Source organism: Ciconia boyciana, chromosome 6, assembly GCF_034638445.1.
Source record: "Ciconia boyciana chromosome 6, ASM3463844v1, whole genome shotgun sequence".
In the NCBI taxonomy this organism is placed as follows: domain Eukaryota; kingdom Metazoa; phylum Chordata; class Aves; order Ciconiiformes; family Ciconiidae; genus Ciconia; species Ciconia boyciana.
In genome coordinates this window covers 30,507,623-30,533,801 of record NC_132939.1, presented here as the reverse complement: position 1 = coordinate 30,533,801, position 26,179 = coordinate 30,507,623, and the positions used below count along the sequence as shown (strand labels likewise).

Genomic DNA, 26,179 nt, shown 5'->3' with positions numbered 1-26,179 from the left:
CTCCCGAGGAGCGGAAGAGGCGCGGCCAGCGCGGCAGCGGCCTCCGTGCGGCGGGATGGCGGCGGCGCCGCGTTCCGGGGGGTGGTGGGGGCCTGAGGCCGTCCTGCGGCGGCTGCTGGCGGTGCTGCTGCTGGCGGGCGCGGCGGGCGCCGGGCAGCGTTCCAAATGGCGGCTCCCAGTGCTCATGGTGAGTGTGGGGAGGGCGGCCGGGGCGCCGCTCTGTGGGCTCTCGGCCCCGCAGCCGCCGGGCCAGCTGGCTGTGGCGACGGTCGGAGCGTACGTGTGCGTGGCGGGGGTGGGAGGCCGCTGTTGCTCTGCTCGTCTTCCTTGGCGGGGGGGAACGCCGCGGGGGTCCGCGGGAGGACTGCGTCCTGTCCCGCCCGCTGTTCTGGGGTCCGGCCGGGGGCGTCCCCGCCTGGGCCGCCCCTGTGTGGGGCCTGACCGCACCCGGGGCTGGTGCGGGGCCGCGACGCGCCTCCTGCCCCGCTGCCGGGGCCCTTTGCCGGGCTTGAGACCCCTTTGACGGGTCGGCGGTGGCTACAGGAGATAGAGAGAAGGCATCCGCGGGAAATAGGCTCGATGGGTAGCGGGAGGAACGTGGCCCCTGTGAGGTCTGTGGGGAGGGAGGCCACCTCCCCGGCGGGGGCCCGGCCTCGGTGGGGCCTGTGCGGGGAGAGGACGCCCCGCGCCCCCCGTGCGGCTGGGCTGGCGGCCCCCACTGGGCTGCGCTGCTGCTTGGCGTCGGGAAAGCTGGGCCCCTGAAACTCTGAACCGAGAGAGATGGGGGCCTCTGGGAAGGTGGAGGGATTTCCAGCACTTCTGTTATACCGTGTGTTTTTGCAGTTGTGTGGAGAAAAGCTATTTTGCCTCACGTTAAACCTGTCTTTACCAGGCTGTAGAAGGGAGTAATGTACGTTTTCTGTGAGGCTCTTCAGCGTTGGGAACAAAATTAAAGGATCACGATGAACACTCCTGTCGATTCTTAGAACAAAAATTTTTTAAAATGCTAATCGTTTCAACAAATGATGATGAAATTGTTTCAGTTTTGCAGAACAAAAAGCCCCAGGCCTCTCAAGCCATCTTTAAGAGTAGGTTGAAGGGATAGTGAAGCATGACTGGAAAATCCAGTAAGGCTGGCTCCTGATTTGGCATTCACTTTCATTGCTGTATTGACTTAAAACTCCGAGTGGAAGATGATGTTTACTTAAGCTCGGTGACATTAAGTAATATCTAATATCTTTTCCTTTTTTGTGCCTTTGCAGGGGAAGAAGTTTAACTTTGGGAAGATTCTCTTCAGCAACACCACCATTTTCCTGAGATGTAAGTCATTACAAGGGATTAACCTGCTGTCTCTGCTGTTTGACACACCCCCTACTTTAATATTTGGGACTCAAAACACTGGGAAGTGTTTAACTGCACTGGTTGCAGTGACAGCTAATCTCCTAGCACTGGATGAAAGCCATAGCTCTGATATGGTTGGGTGTGTTAACAGCCTTGAAGCTTCCCAATTGTGATCTGTTTAGGCTGTAGCAGAAATGAATGGTTCTGTTCAGGCCTTCTGTGGAGAGGGGAAGATGGGCAATGGGAGCACCAATTCACTTCAGATAGCGGGTAGTCAGGCATGGGATGTACTGAGCCCTACTGTGAGGTGTGCTTTCCCTATTTAAGTTATGCTAAATTCCTCCAGCTGGGAGATCTGGTGCCGACTGGGACAGGGGCTATTTGTGTTGCGGGGTGACTGATGCCAGTGTGCAGGAGGCAGTGCTTTTTGAGGCCCTGTTGCTTTTTAGTTGGGTGCTTCTGGGAGTGGTAAGGGAATATTATTGCACACTATGGCAGCGCTCTCTTGAGAGCTGTTTTCTCTTCCTGATCACAGTATGTGAGTGTGCTACAGAGCAAACATGTTTGCAGCCTTCCTTTCCTGTTTGTTCTTTCTGTTTACCGCTCTTTGCTGATCTGGCCAGAGCTATGGGTTATGTAAGTTACTGCCCAAAGGAGAGTTTCTATAAAATACCCTCTTATCTGTGAACATGAGGACAGCATTTAGATGGCAGCTAGATGATATAGGTGACTTGTGGAAGTGACTAGCTGACTTAGGCTTGAAATCTTTCCCATGCACTTTGAGCACTTTCAGGGGATTGTTTGCACCAGTTCTTACCATGGGGTGAGGGGGGGCTGTTTGATCTCCAGCTGCTAGTTAGGTAGTTACACAGTTACAGTGCCTGTGAATGCCTTTCTGCACTTGTGTCAAATGATGAAATAAAAGTCAGTTTAGAGACAGTTAGTGGGATCTGTTCCTTTGTCCCTTCAAGACTTAGTTGCCACAGTGATTGTGCTCTCTTTTAACTGAGAAAATTAAGGTATCATGAAGATTAGCTGATGCTTCTTGATGAAATTGCATACTGCTGTGCTCTCTTATGTGTAGTACTTAACTTACTGATTTTCAGGTTTAATTTCAGATACCTGCCCTTCTTGGGACAGTGTTTCAAAGGGAGTTTGTTAAGGTGCCTCCCTTAATCTCACATGAATCTGAAATAGGAGGCTAGTATTAAAGTGGTTATTAATGAAGGTCCATCGTGTCAGGGTGTTGTGGTTTAACCCCAGCTGGCAACTAAGCCCCACACAACTGCTCACTCACGCCCCCTGCAGTGGGATGGGGGAGAGAATCAGAAGAGTAAAATTGAGAAAATTTGTGGGTTGAGATAAAGACAGTTTAATAGGGAAAGCAAAAGCCACGCAAGCAAAGCAAAACAAGGAATTAATTCGCTACTTCCCATCAGCAGGCAGGTGTTCAGCCATCTTCAGGAAAGCAGCGCTCCATCACACGTAATGGTTGCTTGGGAAGACAAAATGCCATTGCTCTGAACGTCCCCCCCTTCTTCCCCCAGCTTTATATGCTGAGCATGATATCATGTGGTATGGGATATCCCTTTGGTCAGCTGTCCCAGCTGTGTCCCCTCCCAGCTTCTTGTGCACCCCCAGCCTACTTGCTGGTGGGGTGGGGTGAGAAGCAGAAAAGGCCTTGACTCTGTGTAAGCACTGCTCAGCAGTAATTAAAACATCCCTGTGTTATCAACACTGTTTCCAGCACAAATCCAAAACATAGCCCCATACTAGCTACTATGAAGAAAATTAACTCTATCGCAGACAAAACTAGCACACGGAGTTAATGTTTTCCCACTTGTCAAGTGTAGCTCAAATGCTGAGTTTCGAGGCTTGCAGCAAAACCAATGCCAAGTGTGCAGCTGCAGGATCAAAATGTAGAAATCTGATCCTTGAGGAAAAGGAAGGGGGTATCTGAAAGGGCATTTGGAGCTTTGGTAGGTGTTAGGCTTTCTTGTCTAAAGTTTAATAGAAATAGTGTACTCGTACTAATATGGCATCTAAGGTGTGGGTCCCTGCAGTGAAGTGTGTGATAAGTCTAATCATGAGGTGTACAGCTGAAATAACCAAGAGACGGAGGGAACTGAAAATAAAATTTGTTTGTTACAAGACAGGTTTGTGGCAGATCTGGCAGTAAGAATTCGATCTCCTAGCTCCTGATATGGACTTCAACTACACTGTGCTGTCAGCCTTTAAACAGGCATTAAGCCTTAAAATTCTTTAGTGAAGACATCTGTTTTACATACCAGTCTGATTAAGAGATTTACATGAATTTAGATGATGAATCACTGAAAGAGGAAGGAACAAAGGCTCGGAGCTTAATTTTAGTTTCTCAGCCTAGATGATACTTAAACTGCATCTGATACTGGGAAGCTTCAACTTTACATATTCTTTTCTGCCCGTGTCTGTGTGGAAACTGGTTTCTCTTGTTTGCTGTCTGTTGCCTCTTCTGTCTGCTCTGTGGTGTTTGTGTGGACAATATGACCCTTCTTGCCAAACATGGTTGTTCGTGAGTTGTTCATGTTCTTGATGAGCACCTGCATCTCCTCCTCCACCTCTTCCTTTTTCTTTCCCCTTCTTGATTTTTGATTTTTTTTTTTGTGTGTGTGGTGTATTGGTGTCTGATGCTTTCTGCTTCTGACTGGGAAGACAGCTACTGGTGTTTAGTATTGTCAATAATGAATTTATTTTTATCTGCTACTTTTCTTAAGTGCTATTCTAGAAGGCATCTGGTTTCCTGTCTAGGATCATGCTCCCTGTAGAAATCCTGCTCTCTGTAAATGAGTGCAAAGACTGCATTTGAGTTGAATGTTGCTGGTTTTGTTTGAAGGCTAAGGAACTTGGATATCTATGTTGCTGAATTCAATAAATGCCATGAATGCCTTTTCTGTCTTTTAGAGTACTTCCTTTTCAAGGTTTCTGTAATTTTGATGTTTGCAGATATTGGCAGATTGTTCTAGTCATGGCCTGTTTTACCTTTAGTTGGTGTTACTGCTAAACATAGAGTTTCAATAATCTTATTTATTTTCAATAGGTAAAAAGGTATTTAAAAGGTATTTTTGAATCCCTGTTTTTAGTAGCACTCTTTTGAGAGGTTCCTTATTTGATCAATTTTATCAGAAGAGCCTTTGTCTTCTAAGAATTTGCCATCTACCCATGTCACTGCAGTGCTTTTATTGCCTCTTGGTTTCTTTGTTGTGCCCTCTACAACATCTAGGGCTACATGGAGAATGTATGCCTTGTTTTCATGCTTACCAGAAGGCGTCAATGAAACTTATTTTTCAGTGATTGCATTCCAATTTTTTTTTTTTTAATCTTTGGTATTAGAGACTCAGTTGTTGAGTTTTTAGCTCTACATATACTTGCTTTAGGAGTCATGTGGTTTAAAGTGGGATTAGTTGGTTAAGACTCCATGGCAGAGTCTTTTTTCTAATTGCTTTTTTTACCTGCAGTGGTCAATATGAAAACATTCATTAAAAGCTCTGTACATGTAACAAATTTGTGGGTGTCTAGTCTGAGATGAATGTTGCCTGTGAAGGTGTGGGGATTTCTTAGTCACTAGAAACATGCTGTCAACTCAGAAGAGTTTGGCCATCTGTTGACTGGGAAAACCCAAATATAATCATCTAAACGGCTCTTCCAAGACTCTGAATAATCACTGCTCATTTTGTTTATGGGTGAAGCTTACCTTCTTAATGTCAAATTCTCTTCATCAGGCTTTAGTTTCAAAATGAGATTTGAAACACAAAAATCACACAATCTTTCCTGAGTGAGGGGGAGGGGGAAGTCTTGTGTTTCACTTTTCATGCATGTCCTTTTCTAATAAATCAAAGTGGAGAGTTGTCTTACTGCTGTTTTAAGTAGCATTGCAGCTTTGACAGAGTGAGCTAATGTACAGATGGCTTGTTTGTCTTTTGGGAGTGGGGGGGTGGCCTTTGACTTGCAAAATCTTACCTTTTTATTTATTTTCTTGGTGATGGTATTGGTATATTTAAATTATCTCTGCAATTTGCCCTTAGTATTAACGTGTTCCTAGCTCTGTCTACCTGCTGTGTGTCCCACATCTTGGAAAGGGAAATCCTTTTGTGTATTGTAATCACTGGGAGTCACTGTTGTTCTCTTGTTTTGTATTTGCAGTTGCTGAAATATCCCTGATTGTCTTGGGAACAAAAGGTTTCCAAATGATCTTCAGCTCTTTAATAGGATTGTGTAACATTATAATGGAATTGTTTTCCATGTACTTCTTTCTTTCACTGAACAGTATGGATTACCTAAGGAAAATGTTTTTCTATTGTTTTGCTTTCAGTTTCATGTTTAAAATAAATATAATTATGGTAGTTTGGCGCAGAATGGGAGGAAAAGCATGGCGAGTAGAGGGTGTCTTATATGTTCTTACTTTTTTTTTTTTTTTTTAGTCGAAGGGGATGAAAAAGCTTGTGATCCCTCCCAAAGTTACAATGTTACTTGGTACTTAAGATATTCTGACTGCTACAATGAAGTCTTCAACTTTGGGGTAAGAGTTGTGTGGAAAAACACAGGTTATGATTTTTAGGGGTAAGCAGATCTGGGGGTGAGGGGATTGGAGGTGTCTCATTTGCACCCTCATTGCTCTTTGGGCCTAAAAGACACACTCCTCCATTGGAAGATAGATTTCTGTATCCTTGGGAATGGAATGGAATTGATCCACAGCTTGCTGGAAGTACTGACTTTTCTGGTTTTTGGGTAAGGTGGGAGTGTTTGTCAGAATTCTAAGCCCAGAAGCTTAAATAAGTGCATCGGCTCTAAACTGAAGTGTGTGAGTTTAGGGTAGATGAAAATGTTATTTACAACAATGCTTAATGACAGCAAATAGAAAAAAATTGAATATTTCATGTTTAGTCTAAATTCTGTTCTTTATGGATGCACATTGCAAGTATTAGTGATTTATACAAAATTGTCCTGGTTTTGTCTGGGATAGAGCTACTAGGAAGAAAATTAACTCTATCCCAGCCAAAACCAGGACAAAAATGTATAGTGGTTTTTATCAACTGTGGTAGAACACAACTGTGCTTTATACTGTGTAACACCTTTTCCATGTTTACTTACAATATTAATTATGACAGTTGTAACTACTGACCTAACACAGTACTGAGGTCTTTAAGATAATAATGTAGAGTTTGTGTAGACTGAAGTTTCTGCTGGCTGCTGTGCCTCCACTGCAGGAATACTGGGATTTTTTTGTTGTTGTTAGGTATTAGTTCTTACTCAAAGCCTGAATGGGGTTTTTGTTTTTTGGGGGGTTTTTTTGAGGAAGAATAGTCTTGTGTGGTCTTGATGGCCTTTATCTTATTAAATTCTGTTCAAGAGTGCATGCAGAGGGAAGTTATGGTGCTCTCCAGGTCTTGCAGCTGCCTATTGAGATAAATGATTTGATATATTGGATGCTAACCTAAGTTCTGTTCTATGTTTGGCAGGATGAACAGGCAGAGTACTATTTTGGGGCTACATCTGAAGAGCATCCGGGTTGGTCAGGATACTATGCCACTGCATCTCTCCTCTTTCCAAATTGCTCTGAGCTCTTCAGGCCTCAGGTACAGATAGAAAATTCACAGTTTGCTCTGTTCTCTCATCAATATACAGAGAAGGTGGTAGTTCCTGTTAGATGTGTTAGCATCCTATGTAAGTATCACTTTAGGTTGTGAGGTTCTTGGTTTTATCTGTTTATGACAACTAAACTGCAATGATGATTTCTTAATTTTGCTTTACTTCTGGCTTGCTATTCAACATCTGGCCCACCATGGGGCGGGGGGGGGACGACGACCCACTGTAAAGTTCAGTGCTTCTTTTTGTTTGTAGTTCTGTGTTCTGAATTTGTTTCACTTACGGAAGGCTACTGCTAGTTCAGTAGAAGTGTGAATCTCCGGCAGCAGAGTTGAAGCTCCCACTAAATTTGGATCGATAAAGGACTGGCATTTTTTTGCTCAGATAATGTTCATTTATAATAGTGGAAATGAAAGTGTGTTGAGAAATGGGTTACTTAAGCACTGATAGCAGATTAAAAATGAACAATAAGTAGTGCTAAAACATGTTTGAAACAAATCAAATGGAAGAGAGAAGACAATGCAAAACAGCACAGGGAAGTAATGTGCAAACATAGGCTCTATCACCAGGCGAAGCTGTGCAATCATACTAATGACAATATCATATAACACACTGTCTTTCTTCAATGATATACTTAAGAATTCAAGGCAAATTGTGCAGTGTTGCATCTGTATTTAGCCATTTCCAATTTAGACAAAGGATTGTGGGTAGAAAATACTGGGAAGTATCTCATAACTATTGAACCTAGTGTTGTGGGCTTTTTGTTGTTTTTTTTTTTTTTTTTAAGAAAAAAGACATGCCTAAAGGTGACTTGAAAAGGATTTTTAATAATCTGTTTGCATATCTCTAATTCCTTTGATATGCAAAGATGGCTTGAAAGATTTTTTTAAAAATAATCTATATGCTGCCTGCTTTTTATGTTTAATATAAGAAATGTCAGTTCCACTTCTACTTGGTTTTATAGAAGAGATCTTGTGGGTTTAGCTGTGTAATGTGAACTCCGGCATCTTAACTGAATGTTCAGGTTGGTGGAACTGGGTTTGAGAAGTCTTTAAGTGACTTTTCCTCCAATTCCTTGGAGAAGTCTACTCAAATTTTAACAGAAGATATTATTCTCAGATATTAATTTCTGAAGTTTCACAGAAATTTCTCCTTTTGTTCAGCTTTGTTTCTTGTGGTATAGCAGTTTCACTAGATTTCAAGTCACCATAGTTGGGAGAGTTGGCAAAATCTGGATCTCTAATAGGCACCCGCTCATCTAGGGACCTTTTTTGCATGGACTAAGAGAGAAATCTCCAAATCCTGTTTCTGTCTGTTTAGCCTTTGTCTACTAATGGAGATAGCCAACAGATTCATATTTGGAAAATAAAATTAACTTCACTAGTGTCATGTCTGTGGGTCCAGTTCTAAAAGTAGACACCTGTTTTCTGAGGCAGGGGTGGAGCAACTCTCAAATGACAAAATACTAATAAGTATTCAAGACTCCCTCCCCAAATGGACAGTTGTTTGATTTCGAAAAATTAAAGCTCTCTAATACAGCTGTTCAGAGAATGCTTCCTCGTAATCAGGTTTACTGGAAGCTGTTCTGGCAATGTCATGTTAATATAATGTGCCTATAAATGGTGTACCTTTCTTGTCTTGCAGATCTTCTATAAAGAATTTGTTCATCCAGAGCCTCTCTCACCTGAGAAACAAGAGGTAAATTTTTTTTTCCTTCTAATGAGTGAGTGTAGGCATGGAAGAGAGAGTTTTGGCATATTGATTTATCCATTTTTCTGTTTTTCTTTAAGGGCTTAAAAGATAAGAAGGGCAGTGGAGGAAATCACACCATGCTGGCAGATAAAACTGTATGTATATTGAATTGAAACATGGCTTGGAATCCAGCAGTCTTAATTTGGTGGTTTTTGTTATTATTTATATTTTTTTAATAAGACATTATTGGTAGCATTTACAGGGATGGTGCAATTCTCTTTTTTGACACCTGCATTTTTTTTTTTAAGCTTGAAACTAGGTAGCACTGTGTGGAAAAACAGAGTAACAGAAACAGAGTAACTGCTGCTTTTATATGGAAATATAGAACTCATACCATTCAAACCGATGGTGTAAATTAAAAAAAAAATCTTTTTTCATAGTAATCATGTAATCATTGATATGATCTAAGTGGTGACTACTACTTAGAGATTACATTTGATTTTGTCTTTAACTAGTCAGTCTTTTAAAACATTGTACCTAATATGTTGAGTGATTACTTTTGATTTTCAAATCTGTTAGTATTTTTATTATATATTATGTTCAAGTCTTAACCAAGAATGATTGTCAAAATAACTTCAAATTGAATGTCCTGGATGCCAACAAATAAAATGTATTTAATTCCCTGTGTACTTCTAGGGCCATTTACCTTAAAGCTAAAACATAAATAGCTCTGTGTGAGATTGTGAAATAAGGAATCAATGCAGCAAGAGATGGAGATATTTTAAAGGCAAAATTGGTGTATAAAAATATATCTATTTTCTTTTAAGTTTACTGTGTTTTTAACTAAGTCTTTTAATTTCAGTCAACATCAGCATAAACTCTTTGGTTTTGATACATAAAATTCTGTTGGCTTTAGGTCTTGTAGTCAGGAGGTTTCTTAAAAGAAATGCATGCTCTTAATACTGAAATTCTCTTGGAGAGGCCATTATAAAAAGGTCTTTGAGGTAGTTCTGCATTGGTCATGTGAGTGGCGTACATGTAGATAGTCTTAGTTTTAACCTTAAAGCTCTTGGTAAATATTGCCATTTCTGAGATAGCTAGAACTTCTTCAGTTGTGGAATTAACAGTTTTGTATTCTAGAACTCAAACAAATCTCTGATTTGTTTTATGGTGCAAATATTTATCTGGGCAAGCTTCCTCTGTTACTTCATTGGCAGGGTTTGAGTCTTATAGGTATAAGAGCTGTTGCAGGGGCGGTAGTAGTTTCCACAGGAAATTACTACTATGGAAATTTTTTACTTCTCAGCTACCTCTTCTATCTTACACTATAAAATTCAGCCTTCACCAGGGAGCTGAGTTATATTTAGCTGTGCTGTTGCCAAAAAATTGATTTCAGGAGGAGAAAAGTATCTCTGTGGTCCTAATGTTTCTAGACTGAAAACAAGGAATAGGATGCTTTGCTGAATTCTTTGTAGTTTTTGCAGTACCTTTGAGATGAGTTGCAGTAAGCCGGTATTAAATTTGCAAATAAGCCCTGATCACCTCCCAGGTCTCTGAGGATTCTTCTGGGTTCAAACAACTAAATTTGAAGTATTGTGTCTAATATAGATTTAAAATTTATGTATCAAATATTTATTAACAAGTTTTAGCCCTTGGAATAGATGAACTTTATTTTTACATGGAAGATATGACCCATGTATGGTGAGTCTACTGTCTTTTTTGTGTCTTCTTGATTATGCACTGTCTACATGTAGGCATTTTGTTTTCAGGCAATGAATGCTGTTATCAAAACTTGGCGAGATGGGCCGTATATATTTATTGTGCAAATTGGAATTACAACTGCGAAGGATTCTACTACCACACTTAAAAAAATGGAGAAAACAACACCTTCCTCGTATCAAAATAAGCCCTTTACAAGTAAGATAGCTGTTTATACAGTAAGCTAAAAACATAGTGCCATTTTTTATGTATAACAGTCTAAGTGTATTCTAAGGTATTTTTAATATATACTGTATGGTTCATTTTCATAAGACACTATCTTTCACTTCACATAGACGTAAGTATCACCTGCTACAACCCTTTCTTATAATGAGAAAATAGGTGATCGTTAGTGTCTTGAAGATCCTAAAGCTGTTAGTCTGTCAGTTTAATGATGGAAGTAAAGAAGAATCCCAAGCAGTTCAATTTTGAGGCTTGGTGTTGTGTTTCAGAAAGGTCCAGACCAACACAGTGATTTATATTACTAAGCTCAAATCATGTAGAATACAAAGATCATAATTGTCACCTTGAAATTATATTATAGTATATCTAATAGTGCATTGATAACCTAGCCAAACTTAAGAGAAGTTTGAAAATCCCCTTAAAAAGTTAACTTATATGTGTTTCTGAAGTTTTCTGTTACACATGGATGTCCAGCACAAATTACTTTAAGTACTGCCATGAGTTACTTAGTAATGGAATGTGTAATTGCATGCTTTTAGCTGAGTGTGTTATGAGTCTTAACTTTCTTTGATTAAAGTGTAAGTTAGATTTAAAAGCTATGTGAAGATTTGGAATTTCTTTATGCTTGAGTAAGAATCAGTTAAGTACTTTATCCTGGCTTCCTCCTTTTGGTTCTTGTTCAATTTGGTTATTGGGTTGTCTTTTGACAGTGACAGTAGAACTGAAGGGGCCATATGAGTATCTCTCACTTGCAGACTATCCTCTGATGATTGTAAGTAAAACAGCTTTTCTTTGACCTATGAAGTTGTCATTTGATTTGAATCTCAATTAAATACTCTCCTTCCATACTTTAGGAAACACAAAGCCATTGTGTCAGAAAAAAATAATTCAGCAGAGGGTGTTTTTTGGTTTGGTGGTTTTTTTGTTTGGGGGTTTTGGTTTTTTTTGGTACTAAATACAGGGTAGGAAAAACAGACATAGATTGCAGACGTTTGCATGTGCCACTAATGTCCTTCTCTGGGTTGTTTGACTTGATGCCTGTCAATTTGTAGTTCTAGAAGTTATCAGTATCATTAGCTCTAAACTGAGCAGTTTTACTGATGCTGTTTTTCTCCTTAGCTCATATCTTAGAAAATTTGCTATTCTGTGCTTTTGTTTACAGCTACCCTTTCATTTGTCACTGCTTGCTTTGTTCTTTTACAGCTTAATCTTCCTTCCTCCAGCAGCTGTCTTACACCCATGAGGAGGTCCTTAATACTGCCTAACAGTGAAAGCATAACTGAACTACAAAGAGCTAATCCCCTTTTTATTCAAAGGAGTAGTTGACTTGGTTGCTAGTTGCCTCTGTCCAGGAGGCTAAGAAAATAAAAGAACTTAAATATTTGTCGTGTAGACAGACTTTAGCTGGGGATCAATAACAATTAAGTCTTTAGCCTGACTGTATTGGCAAGAGTGGCCTGTAATAGGAGTGCCTGACAGAATTAAAAAGCCTCCAGCAGCTCTGTTGACATGTAATTCACTAGTGTGAATATCCCCATGTGGCAGGTCCAGAAAAAAGTTTCTGTCTAAATGTTTCTGTAAGGGAGCATCTGAATGTGAACTAGCATGCCTAGGTCCTTACCATTTTAACTGCATGGATTAGTCAGATGTGCAAATCTGTAAGGATCAGTAAGCTGTTCTCTTAAGGAAGGTGTTTTCAGTTTGTGAAAGCTTCAATGGATTGTGCAGCTAACTTCAATGCTTGCTTGGTTTAAAAAAAAAAATCTACCTTCTGCAAGAGGAGACTGCTTGATTATTACTGTCCTATACTTTGGCTAAGTACTTCCTGCTATTCATTTAATGTCTTACTCTCTCCTTCTTATTACTCTTCTTAATCTCAGTGTCCTTTTTGAAAACTTAACTTGCTCTGGTATGGTGCTGTCATTTAGAAAACTCAGCACTGAGTAGCATTATCAAGCTCACTGTTCGCTGTAGGAGACGTACCCTGCAAGTTCTTCTAAAGCAAGTAACACTGGACTGAAAAAAAATTGCAAAATGATAATATTTAAATGAATATCTGGGTTTCTTTTTCAGTTCCAGATTTTTGGCTGAGCTAAAGCTTGGTCAAAAACTGAGTTTGCTGGAAATTAACTGTTGAGAGAAGTTGTCAAATTAGTTGAACAGAGGGATTACAATCATCAGTTGCTTATCTCTGTTCTGTGGAATGGTGTGTAAAGGTGACTTGTAAGCTTATTTGCAGAGTACTGTAAATGTACAATGAAGTTAGTAATAGAATAATATGTGAGATGGGACAGAGTTTCTAGTGCTTGATGATTTGCCTGAGTTGTTATCTGAGTTTTTGAAAGCTAGTAGCCCTTGATATCTTCCTTAGAAAAATTGTCTGTGAATAAATTGGCAGACCGCTCTTCAAGAGAGAAATTGCTCAGAAATTCAATTACTCTGATTCCCTTTGGCAGTGAGAAATTAGACTGTCACTGTAAAAGAATCCAGAGAAGACAAATGAAGCAATGACTTGTTTCTAGTCACTCTTGTATGTAGAAACTTCAAAAGTTGCTATACTCCAGGAGAAAATAGAGCTGTCTTACAGCTGTGGAATGGAAACAAGGAAATTATTTTTCTGGGTCTAAGATTCCTATTTCTTGCTTCTTTTTGTGTAATAGTTTTTCATGGTGATGTGTATTGTGTACGTATTCTTCGGGGTTCTATGGCTTGCGTGGTCAGCCTGTTACTGGCGGGATCTTCTGAGGATCCAGTTCTGGATTGGTGCTGTTATCTTCCTGGGAATGCTCGAGAAAGCAGTTTTCTATGCAGAGTTCCAGAATATCCGCTACACAGGGGAATCTGGTAGGTAGCAATTGCAGCTTGCAGCTTAATTGATGGGGCATAACACTAATGGCTGATGCTAAATTGGGGTGAGATGCCTATTAAGTATATGATTACTTGAGGATTGTTTCAAAACAAAGAACAGGGAACCAGAGTGGCTGCATTTTTTTATATATTGTAAATGATGATGATCTGTGCTCTTCTACAGCTAAAATGCTGTTGCTTTCTCAGACTCTTGAGTGTAGTGCCTTAGAGATGCAAAATGCTAGATTCTGGAGAGTATTCACTGTAGTGCTGGCTTGAAGTTTAAAATAGGACTTCCTAAGTGTAGCTTGTAATTCATTTCTGACAATTGGTATTGGCCTTGGAAAGAGACTTTGAAACTCCTTGTTGAACATGACAGCATTGCAGATGACTTTTGATACTCAGCCTGTAGCCTGAAAATCCATCTGAAGTGATTCTCTCCACATAAAACTTTGGGACTCTGGTTTTGAGTTTTTCGGATGGATGCACACAAATGAAACTCTGCAAGTAAGACTTCATTATGACTTTGTTAATTGGCCACACCCATGGTACAGAAGGTTTTGTTGGTTGACTTGTTTGGAAGATCATCCAGGCTGATCTTCTCGATAAACATTTTATGGTTCATTTACTCTCCACTTTCTACAGATGTAAAATTTTTCAGTAGCTTTTTATGCTGTGACCTATCTTTTCTGAAAGCTTACTCCAGATGTAGGTAATAAAAAGATTATACACTTTCATAGCCTACTTTATGAAAATAATTGTCTGCTCTCATACTGCAATTGCATGCAGTAGTTAATAAAACAGAAATTATATTTTAATAACCTAGCTTCCACCTCTTTGCTTTTGGTAGTTCAAGGAGCAGTCATACTGGCAGAACTGCTTTCCGCTGTGAAGCGCTCATTGGCTCGAACTCTGGTCATCATAGTCAGCCTGGGATATGGGATAGTCAAGTGAGTAATTCTGTTGCAGGTTTGTTGTGTTCTATTAAAAGGCTTTTCACTGTTGTTTTTAATAACTTAGGGCAGTATTCATCTCCCTGTACTTTGCTACTTAAAAGGTAGGCGCTTTAGTTAAGTGCTGTAAAGGTCTAGATTTCTTCAGTACTCAACAGAGACATACAATTCCATATGGTGATTACTCTTCTTCCCACCTCCTTCTGTGTATCACTGTTGGGTAGGTTTCTGAGTCACTATTGAGATACTCCACCGACTGGAATAGGAGCTTTATATGCCTTCCTTCTGGCCAAGGAGGAGCTTCTAGAAATGGGGGAGGTCAAGAATCACTGATAGGGGAGAAGATCTGCTTTAGGAGGCTTCTGCTGCCAAGACTGTTGCTCATCTATCTGTCCCCCATCTATCTGTCCCCAGCCATATCCAATGGTAAAACAACATGCTGTGTGGTAGTGGAAGCTTCTAGCAAGTGTGGGTGTGGTGGGGGAACTGATGAAGAAGAGATGGGCTGAGACTTCTTGAAATGTTCATAAAAAGCTAAACAGGTTAACTAGGAAACAGGACTGTTACCAATCTCTTCCTTTAGTCACGTCATACCATAAGAGAAAATGAATAGTAAGGTTCAAGCACCATAATAAAATTATGCCTGGATATAGAAGTGGCTTGTCACTGGGACCTTTTATTCACGTGCTTCATGCCTTATGTTAGACTCAAGTTGACATGACTTTGCTTTTTTTCCCCCCACTTAATCTAAATTTCACTTTGTTTTCCTACAGGCCTCGCCTTGGAGTTACTCTTCACAAAGTAGTTATGGCTGGAGCCCTTTATCTATTATTTTCTGGCATGGAAGGTGTCCTTAGAGTCACAGGGGTCAGTAATAACTGCTTGAATTTTCCCATATGCCACAGATGCTACTGGCTTTATTTACTTATATGCTAAGGGAGAATCCCAGGGCTATGCTGAAAGAAAGGAACAGAGACAACGACGTGGTTAAACTCTGAGACTGTGGATATGGATTATTGACAATTATTTTAAGTTTGGTGTCTTCTCTATTTATCAGAATGTAATTCTGTGTATTTTGAAATAATTCTAATAGTTTTCTGATTAGTCAGGTTTCAGACACTATATTCTGCCTGGACCCTTGTGTCTAATACTTTGGATTAGGTAGGGCAAGTTGCAGACACAGATGTACAGCTTGGGTCACCTGGCCATGAGTCTTAAAAAACAAACAAACAAAAAAACCAAACCACTACCCCTCCAATTTTGGAGGCTGTAGCTGGGGAAGTGCATGTGAATGGTGCTGCTACTTGCTTCATTAAGAAGTGCATCTCAGGATGTAGATTTCTGTTGTTCTGTTTTTGGTATTTTGGGATAAGGTATTTAACATGTCATATATTTGGTACTTTTTCAGTTTTTCTATGACACTGTGGCTCTGATAGCAAACTTGGCCCTGTCCATGATTGATGCCTGTATTATTTTGTGGATATCCTTTCATGAACTGCAGAATGTTACAAGCTTATTCACAGCTTATTATTTCTGTTTTATACTTAAAAGGAATAAAAGGTGATTTGCTTGTTTCAGTTGGGACTGATAGTTTTCGATGTACCCACAAAGGTAATTTTTGCCACTTTCAGTCAAACTCATGGTTGCCAGTGGAGCATTCAGTTCATCCATGGATAGTGTAAAAGGTGTAATTACTACATTTCTAACAATCTGATTGGTAGTTTTCTGTAATGGAAGTGGCCAGAGCACATTGTCACAGCAATCTCCTCAGCAGAGGCTCCTTTTAACGGTGCTAGATTGACTTAATCTGGATAACTACTTGCTGGTGGAGAACTGAGAACTGACAGTGTAGTATTGTCAGTTCCCCTCTGTGCATTGGGCTAAAGTCTTGGTTCAAACCCTCTGCTTCCGTAGTAAAACTCAGAAGCATTGCGGTGGAGTATTTGTTTCTCAAAATAGCCTGACCCTCCTCACTTCTTCTGTAGCTTGTTTCCTTTTCAGTTTGTTCTTATTGGCTCTCTCTTTGTCTCCAGGCCCAGAATGATCTTGCCTCCTTGGCTTTTATTCCCCTGGCTTTCCTAGATACTGCCCTGTGCTGGTGGATATCCTTCACTATTTTACTTGGTGGGGTGTGTTTTCTTTCAAATTTGTTTTTTTGGGAGTCTTTTTGGCTGAACTTTTCTTTTAAATCAGCTTCAAGTATATGTTCTTTCTACTTCCGGTAAAGTTAATAGAACCTCTGTAATTAAGTGTTCAGGTAAGCTTCTGCTACAGCCACTGCAAGGAAAACTAGGTAACCAGTAGATATCTGTGTTAGACAGCTCCTGAACATAGACTAATTAAGTCTGTCTGTTATCAGTCTCTGATTGTTGAAGTATGAAATTAATTTGTTCTAGTGTAGCACTGTAACAATACCATAGTAGTAGCCTTTGGAGGACAGACTCAGTGTATGTTTTTGGGGAGAAGGTTTCTTAGCAACATCAAACCTAAAATTCTTTCTGTAAAATTTGAACTCATCTTGAAGTAGTTAGGTGACAAAATGGGGCAGTGTTAACTTTTTGGTGTCTTGACATATTGCATCCACACAACCATAATCTTGTGTGACTTTAGCAACTGCTGCCAAATGCTGAACTCAAAGCCATGTACAGCAAAATCTCTATAAAGTGTTTTTAGTGAAAGTCAATCACAAAACTCTATTTAAAATGTGAATAGCTTGCTGCCCAGCCATGACAACCCTACTTCTCTCCTACCATGATGTCTCTCCTAAGCACTTGATTTGTCACTATGGAAAAAAAATTGTAAGCAAAAGGGTGAAGACACGTGTATGCACTGTCTAATTGGATTTTAACTTGTTTCTAGTTCAGACTTGATTTTTCCAGTTCAGACACTTGGATACAGTCTGTGTGAGAAGAGTTCTAGGTTTAGATGACTAAATAATATGAAAGGGATGGATCCTGCTCTTTGGCACCTTTTCTGTAGGGTGAACTTTTCTTCTACTGAGTCTGGTCTATGTTTTTAGAGGGCTAAGTGTGTGGGTGGGAGAGCTGTTGATCATAAGATCTGTGTCCTCCTGAGTCTGTGACCAGCTTGTCCCTTCAGAAGCTTTCCTTGACTTTCCATACATATTCATCAGCTTAACTCAAACAATGAAACTGCTAAAACTTCGAAGAAATGTTGTGAAACTCTCTTTGTATCGGCACTTCACCAACACACTCATCTTGGCAGTAGCAGGTAAGCAGAAAATTACGTTAATCAAGTAAGAACACTTGCCATTTCCATATATGGCTCGATTTGATCACTAAAGCAGATTTTTGAGTTTGACCTTTCTGTAAATGCAATCAAAGTACTTGGTATTTCTAACACTTGACCCATTTCTAATAGTGCGTCTATGCCAAGTGTTAATGTTGATACTTTAGAGGCAGTGGATTATTAGTCCTGATCTTAATAAGATCAGTAGTTCTATGCAGCTCCTCTACTGGAGCACTTTTGTCCTTCATAAAGCTGCTGGGGGCAAAAGATTATTATTCTATGCTGTTAACTTCACAGAGGTAGTTTTTGCCAGAATCACAGTGTCACTGTGTACTATGGGATTTTTAAGATGTCTGAAGACCAGAGTGATACTTGGAAGAACAGTATTCTTAGTATTGTAACATAATGGCCTCTATTCTGGAAGAATACAGATTTAAATTCTCTTTCCATTTGTAGTAGTGATGAACTGAACTTCCAGAATAAATCTGTTGGTGCTTCCAGGTGCTCAGCTCCTCATCTATTTGGAAATTCTGTCCGTACAATGAGCAGAAAACTTCTAAGCACTGTGCTTTTTTATTTAAACAAACAAAAAAGCGCATTCCTTTTAATCAACAGCTCTGATTAAATTCCTTGCAGCGTCTGGTTCTTAGTTATCATAGAACACCTTAGTGGAGGGAAGTCTCATCTAAAACTATGGTGAGAGCATAGTTTGAGCGTTTGAACTCTTAGGGGTCAAGATCTGAATGCTTAGGCATTCAGGCAGATCAGATGGTTTACATACTTCAAGGTAGGCTTTGTCAACTGATAATGGAAACCATGGTTTGGAGACTAGGTGGAAGTAATATAGGGATGAGGAGTTTGGCTAAATACTTCATACTTGATTTATGCCTTGTGTCTCTGAAGAACCAAGAACAAAATATGCTGGTCTGTGCCTAAACTACTGTATAAGGTCAATGCAATAAATCAATCTCTTGTTTTCTAAAACTAGTAAATTGAATTCCAAGAATTCACTATTTAGGTCTTTGCCCTTTGTTTGGGAAACACAGTCCTGTTAGTAATATATTTAGATTAGTGTATTTTGTAGTAATAAGCAGCTTGTTTGTTTTAATCTTGCAGCATCTATCGTATTTATCATCTGGACCACCATGAAGTTCAGGCTGGTGGACTGTCAGTCGGTGAGTTTATATTGAATGCTTTCTGCGATTGCTGCCTCTTGATAAGTTTACATTTGGCAGTGTAAGAAGTGAGATTGGGCATTCTGGAACAGATTTTTCTGTGGATTGTGTCTAGAGTAATACACCACACGCTAAAATTCTCACTGTTGTGGGAAACGAGCCTCTTTGTCAGATGCCTGTAGTTCACCCTTGGAAAGAGCTGAGGACATGGAGTCTCTTTCTTCACAACTTTTTCTATTTGTGCTGCTGTTTTCCTTGACAGGACTGGCAGGAGCTATGGGTGGATGATGCCATCTGGCGTTTATTGTTTTCAATGATCCTTTTTGTCATCATGATTCTGTGGAGACCATCTGCTAACAACCAAAGGTTCAGCTTTTCTTACCTCTTTCTAAAAATACTGGTTTTTGGGAATGCTTGTCTATCCAAAGAAGTACTGGTGGGTGATTTTTAGTTGCTGTATACTGATCCATAAAGATACTAAGCGGAGTGAGTAGGGGCTTGAGGAAAAGCAAGTGTAGGAAGTCACATAGATAAAATTCAATCTGTTCCTGGTGGTGAATTTATTTAAAAAGAAGTGACGTGAACTTTTGATTATGTAGTTTAGCATAGGTCTTAAAAACAATGAACTACACAGAATAATCAAGTCATGTGAATGTTGGAGTAATGAATCTCTTGGGTGGCAAGAGATACTATTCTAAGATAGCTTTCATTCTTTCCCTCTTAAAGGTTTGCTTTCTCTCCACTCTCTGAAGAGGAGGATGATGATGAGCAGAAAGAGCCAATGTTAAAGGAAAGCTTTGGTAAGAGAAAAACTTTTTTCCCACCTAATTTCAGTGTTGAAGAGACACTTCTGTGGAGGGAGGTCTCTTGTTCTCTGACAAAAAGTTCACTACTGCTGTAAAAGCAGAGTTGATACCTCCCTGTTGCCATTGATTTATGCAGTTGTAGAGGAAACATTGATTTTATGTTTAGTGTTTTCATTGCCTGTTTAATTCTGGGGTTTTCAGGTGACACTGAACACACTGCTACTGTTGTGGTTGCTTTACCATGTCCACTGGACTTTGTTTTATTAAATACATTGTTTGGTTTGGATCCAGTCCTGATAATGATGGATATCTGAGGTTCTCTTGCATATTGTTGCTAGGCAGTAGTTCAGTTTACAGTTCTCTCTTAAAATCCAGTTTAAGGATTTTCATTTATTATTTGTTCTCTGAACTCTGCAATCTTCTTCATTTTCCATATTAGGACCTAGTACAGGAATGTCCAGTGTAAACATATGGATGAATATGTTTACATATTCATGAAATTACATATGAATGAAAGAGTCCTGCTTTATAACACTAGGTTGCATCTTTCTCTCCACTCACTCCCCTCCTGCTATAAAACCCTTTCTCTTCCCTGCCTCCCATCTTCCTACTATGTCTATTGTCCTTGTAACACTATTGTTTATAAGTTGTGTAAAAGATAGGGTGACATACCCGCTACTACTGTCTGTCCACAGATCAATTCTGCTGGGATATATCAGTGCTGTTTCACTTGTTCAGGAGCTGAGGAGGAGTGTGTAATCGGTTGGGTGCATTTGCCAAATCAGCGATATCTGGCTGTCTGCCAGGCTGGGAGATGCATGTTGCCTCTCAGCTCTTAAGTCAACCAAGTGGTTGGTCAGCAGTCAGTAGGTAAAATAAATTTTGGGAGTTGCGTATGTCTCAGAATGGTTGAGGCTGGAAGGGACTTCTGGTGGTCATCCTGTCCAAACACCTTGCTCAAGCAGGGTCACCTAGAACAGGTTGCCCAGGACTGTGTCTAGATGGCTTTTGAGTACAAGGATGGAGATTCCACAGCCTGTCTGGGCAACTGTGTCTTTGAGTTCTATGCTACTTATGTCTAGCTTAAAGAAAAGGACTAGAAATTGGTATTTCCTAGGTAAAATTGTAAAATTCAGGAAAAACTAGGTATTCCACCTGTCAAGAAAAATACAAGCTTTTCAAAGGGAAAGCATTGTCTTAATGAATAACTTGTCTGTCTCACTCTGTCTCTTCAGATTTGATGAAATATTTTGAATGAACGCTCAATGCTTTCACTTACAGTCTATGAACAATTGTAGTTCAGTTATCGCAATCTTTTTTCCTTCTTTTGTCTTCAGAGGGAATGAAAATGAGAAGTACAAAGCAAGAGCCAAATGGGAATGTAAAAGCAAACAAAGCTGTGAGTATGCCCTCCCTACCTTGAAGGATATAGATCCATCTCTCTTGTTTGGTTGCCCCGCAGTAGTAGCTGACATATGCTAAGTGTTCAGCCTATAAATGTGAGTGTCCTGGTTTGCTTCAGAGTGGGAGTGAGTCAAAGTATCATATGTTTACAGTACTTCAGAAAAGAAAGTAAATACAGGTTTTTCATCTAATTTCTTGTAAGTGCAATGGAAGCTTTAGAATTCAGCCTGTTCTTTACAAATGCACAATCCGGTATAGACAGAACTGTATAATACTATATTCTGATAATGAATAATACATTATTTTAACAAGTTTGTCAGGCTGAGAGGGAGGCTGAGCCATATTTTAAATAAATTAATTGCCCTTCCAATTTTGAGATTTGTGAGTCATGACTCAAATGGGGTGATGTGTATATTATTATGTAGCTACCTCAATAGTTTGGGTGGAACATTTTTAATATATCTGCATTTTTTCCATATGGCTTATAAGCAGAGGTGGTTTCATATTCAGCTAGGAGGTAGAAAATATGTGTCAGAATCTTTTCATGGAATTCATGCATAAATTTAAAAGTGGAAAGAACCTGTAGGAATTTGTGACAATAACAGTAATAGTTTTGTTGTTAACATTATTTTTCTCAAAGGTTGGTTGCAACTGTATGCTACGTATCTGAGGATAATGTGAAAATCAAACTTTTCTATTTTGGGGACAGGGGGATCAGAAAGGGTCAGTTCTTCAAAACAAGTGTGTTTGTGTTGTGAATTAGAGAGTGTTTACCAGATAAAAATGAGAAATCCTGACAGTACAGTTTAACTTACCTTTGCAAAATCTAGCTTGTGCTTTTTATAGTAATTTTTCATCTATAACATCTTCTAAAGATAATGTTCTTTTGTGGGAGACTAAACTAGATTATGTAAATAACCAAAATGTCCTGAGGGGCTGCTTTTCCTAGTCACCAGTAGACTATTACAGAGTTGACAGTAAGTTATAGGTGGGTGGGTTGTTTTTTTTTTTTCTTTTCTTGGAATGTGTTTTCTGTAATCCAGAAATCAAGTTGAAAGTGGGTTTTTTGGTTTTGTTTTTTTGTTTGTTTTTTTTTAACTAACATTATAAATACATTGGTTTTTGTCAAGTAGACTGAGAAGAAAAAGGCTTGCATGTGACAGCATTTTCGGAAAACTGACTTTTGTTTTCCATTTAATTTCTGTACTTGTAGCAGGAGGATGACCTCAAGTGGGTAGAGGAGAATGTTCCTTCGTCGGTGACAGACGTGTGAGTATTTTTATAGTCACAATAAAAGCAGGTTCCTTGCACACAGGAACACAAATACATTAGAATGCCTTATGACTTGTATGCTGTACTTACATGAGCAGATACTGAGTTCAGCCTGGAATTGGCCTCTGACTTCTTAGCATGCTTCCACTTGGCTTTATGCAGTCTGTCAGACTTACAGTTCACGCCACTTGAACACATGCTGACTTAAGGAACACTGTTTCGGACTGTGACACCACAGACTGATTTGGTTGCACTTCACTGAAGTTAAAACTAAATAAATAAATCCAGAAAACAAAGAACAAACCAACCCTCTTTCTCTGTTTAGTGCTCTGAAAAGTCCTTTGAGTATCTTGCTGAATGTAAACCACTGAATAATGTCATTTAGTTCTCAACTTTATTTGGAATGTCTGTCATTTTTATGCTTCTGGCAATAGTCACCTATGTAGGCAGTACATATTTATTCTGCTTTTAATAACTTTTACATCCTAAAAATGTCAGTGTCTGTGACTTAATTTTTCATAGCAAAATGGAAGTTCACAGATTAATTATGTTCACAAATCTGAACAGGTAATTTTGGCAGAGGCTCTGGATTTAAGTACAAAACTCTGCTTGAAGTTAGTTAAAGACAAGAAGTCAGGTGAAGCTTCAAGAGGATGAAAAAGTGCATTTTCTCAATTGGATTTGTTTTTTCCCATTCTAGTACTTATTTTTTGAAGAATGGTAGGATTCCTTAAGAAAACAAGGACTAGACCGGTGTAAGTTAAGAAAGGGCACTTTGAGGTAGTCTGCTGCAGGGTTTTCTGTTCTTGGAAGTATGTTGATCACAGTTGTAAAGAGATGAGATCCCAATAGATAGATGGAAGGTCTATTGTAACTGAAAAGGCTGTGGTACCAGTGTAACTTGTTTGATTTCTGGGATGTGTTTTTACAATACAGTCCCATATTGTAAATGTCTTCAGTGTAGTTCAGCAGTGTTCCCATATGAATGATGCAGCTTATTTCATGGCAACTTGGAAATTGTTCAGTTGGTAATAAGAAGCTTAGAAAAAAAGAATTTTAAAACTGTGAAACTCATTGAGGATACTGCTTGGGCTCTTCCTCTTTTGTGTGTCTTTCTCTAATTTCCATCTGTTTAATTAAAAGGTCTATCTTCATTATTGCTCTCCTGTGCCCTAAAATGCTTAAGGTGAAATGTAAGGCTGAAAATAGTTGTCAATAATATACTCTCAGTAGGTGCTCTACTTCTCTTAACGATTCCTTTTTTCCCCCCCCCTCCCCCTTGCAGTGCTCTTCCAGCTCTTCTGGATTCAGATGAGGTCAGTAAACAAATCTTCAGTTCAAATTAGTCTTCTGACATACCAAAGGAGTCATGAGTCAGCTGTTAAGGGTTTGGCTTATTAGAATTGGACTCTCTGATCTTGCCAGTGCAGCAGTAAAGTACTACGAGGGGGGGAACAATAGTGGGGGCAGCCATGATACAGCTTCTTAGAATACAAATGTGTATTCTAAATGTGCATTCTAAAAGAAGTATATCTGCTGTGTAAGTTGGACTCCTGACTTAAAATGCATACAAGTATGCATTTGTTGTGAATGTGCAAAGCATACCACCTTATTTCTGAATAATGCAAACCTGTTGGGGGAAATGACAACATTGGCTATTTTATTTTCCAGGAGAGAATGATTACACACTTTGAAAGGTCCAAAATGGAATGAAGGAGTAGCTTTTTGCTATTGGAAGTGAAGACGCCTCTTCTAAAGTTGCTTGGTGGAGCAAGTGCATCCTGCTGATTGGTTTCTTGATCTCAGCCTTGGACATTTGATGCTTTGTTGTCATGAGGGCGTCTTGCCGTGGAAGAAGCTCACAAGGACATTATAAACCTTTTGGAAATTTGAATTTACAAAGTTGCTGCAAGTTTGGATTTTTAAGAAATTTAAATGTGTACTATTCCAGCACCTTCTGTAACTTTTCAGATATTTAATCTGTGAAACTAAAATTCCTAATGTCTGCTTGAGGAGTTTATATTTCAATGTTACAATTGACACTTAAAGGTAAACGGCCTGTTCCTTTTTTGGGGGGAGGGTGGGGACAGATAGAAATAAGCACTGAAGAAACAACAGACCCATCTTCTGGTAGATAATGGCTTACTGCTGTTGTATGTCATGTGTCCAACATGAATGAGTGGTTTTTAGAGAGAAGCTCCTGTTAATGAAGAAAATTAAGATGCCAGAAAGGAAATATTTGGAAAAGTTACAGTGATAGGAGTTTTTAACAAAATCAAGTGCAATTTTATTCATAACACTGTGTAAGAAAGATTTTTCTATTTTAAATGCCATTGACCTGTAGGTAACAGCTGCATAAAGTTAACACTTGCTGTTGTGGCACATCTCATTGCCGGCAATGCGGTGGATGCCTGGAAAAATGATTTGCCCCTACCTTCCATGTGTTGCATGATTTAACTTAAAAAAAACAAAACCAAACATCACCAAACTCACTCCTGCAGTGCTTCTCCACAAGTGCTCGACTACGCACGTTAAGCAGATATTAACTAGACATTTCAGCACAACTCTTCTCCCTGCACATGTAACATCTCCCACCGAGAAGTCGGCACTCTCCCATGAGAAGATGGCATTGCTTTCTAGAGGGTGCAAGCACTGCTTACCTTACTTGAAAGAGGCTTTGATGGGAGTACACAGTGCTGGGATAGTTCTGTTCCCAGTGTCTGTTTAGAATTGCCTTCCATGTAAGTGATTTGATGATGGGCTTTCCTGTCCCAGTTGGTCCCTGTGGCCAAGAGGTACTCTGAGATCACTGTGTTTCAGTCAAAGTTGCAGATTTCTATTCTATATAATTGCTCTTTGTTTCTCCTTTTCAAATGAAAAAGAGCTTTTGGACAGTGTTCTGTTTTTATTCTATGCTTGGCTGTAGAGGCTTCACTTGCAATAACTTACACATGGAAATCCATTATGGACTATATGACAGAAGCTCTAATTTGTGTTCATAACCTTTACAACTGATAATTACCAGGCAAGCAGCAGCACAGCTGGACTTCTAGGGAGCTGATGTGGCTGCTGCTGGAATGGCATAGGGAGTCAGCTTTTCTGATTCTTCACTCATAGCTATGTCAGCAGAAGTGAACATGTGCCTGTACTTCATTCATTCCACTGTAAGGTCTGGTAGCTTAGCTCTAGTTCATCTTTATCAGCAATTTATGCTGAAACATGGCACTTTACAGTAGAGTAGCTGAGGCACAAGTGCATAGTATCTTCTGCTAGCTGTGCTGTGGGGGCAGCAAACCCTCAGCAGATGGGCAGAGAAAAAAAGCTGTGATTGTGGCTATGACACCTGAGTCTGCCTCTGCAAGAGTTGCTGGAGCTCTTCTGCCATCCCCTTTAGGCCACAGGTAGAATCTTCAATTAGGAAACACTTTGACTTCTAATTTGCTATGCTTAATTGATATAGATGAAACGAACATTACCTCCATGTCCTTTTGGGGAGAGGAAATTTTGTGAAATAAAGCTACATGAAACTCTATTTATTTTTGGGGGTGTTTTTTGTTTTTTTAAGTCCTATTGTTTTGGGTTGTTTGGGTTTTTTGAGACAAATAGGGGAAAAATGTTCTCTACTGGAAGCACAAAAGAAGTTTGTATGTACTATTTAATAAAAGCTAGGCAAATAGTAGAAAGGCTTACATTGTGTCCTTCCACTTTCTTACTACCTGTTCTCTCACATGGAAAAAGCTCCCTCACTTTTCTTTAACTCTTTATTACATGGTATTTATAATGCAGATATTCCCAATTAGCTCTTTTTTTCTTGTTAAGCTTGAAAATAGAGTGGAGGTCTGTCATTTGAAGAGCTAATATAGATAGGGCAAATCAT

At 39.5% G+C, this 26,179-nt stretch overlaps 1 protein-coding gene across 3 annotated transcripts; it reads left to right on the top strand.

The window, feature by feature from the left end:
- The first annotated feature begins 2 nt into the window (after positions 1-2).
- Positions 3-25,834, top strand: TMEM87A (transmembrane protein 87A). 3 transcript variants are annotated; one of them, XM_072866068.1, is made up of 20 exons: positions 3-187; positions 1,263-1,320; positions 5,799-5,896; positions 6,837-6,953; positions 8,608-8,661; positions 8,754-8,810; positions 10,425-10,572; positions 11,307-11,368; positions 13,257-13,440; positions 14,294-14,393; positions 15,170-15,263; positions 15,805-15,880; positions 17,523-17,627; positions 18,762-18,820; positions 19,083-19,186; positions 19,547-19,620; positions 20,964-21,025; positions 22,244-22,299; positions 23,588-23,618; positions 23,974-25,834. In XM_072866068.1, the coding sequence occupies exons 1-20, from the start codon at positions 56-58 to the stop codon at positions 24,013-24,015; spliced, it is 1,713 nt and encodes a 570-aa protein (XP_072722169.1). In that variant the 5' UTR covers positions 3-55; the 3' UTR covers positions 24,016-25,834. The 3 variants fall into 3 exon arrangements, with proteins under 3 accessions (XP_072722169.1, XP_072722171.1, XP_072722170.1); XM_072866069.1 differs by lacking the exon at positions 15,805-15,880 and adding an exon at positions 16,430-16,502 and having other exon boundaries at positions 4-187; XM_072866070.1 differs by lacking the exon at positions 23,588-23,618.
- Positions 25,835-26,179: the final 345 nt, after the last annotated feature.

Coding starts and splice junctions, on each gene's coding strand:
- TMEM87A (XM_072866068.1), top strand. CDS start 56: ATGGCGGCGGCGCCGCGTTCCGGGGGGTGGTGGGGGCCTGAGGCCGTC. Junction 8,811..10,424: donor CCATGCTGGCAGATAAAACT/GTATGTATATTG, acceptor TTTTGTTTTCAG/GCAATGAATGCTGTTATCAA. Junction 21,026..22,243: donor ATGTAAAAGCAAACAAAGCT/GTGAGTATGCCC, acceptor CTGTACTTGTAG/CAGGAGGATGACCTCAAGTG.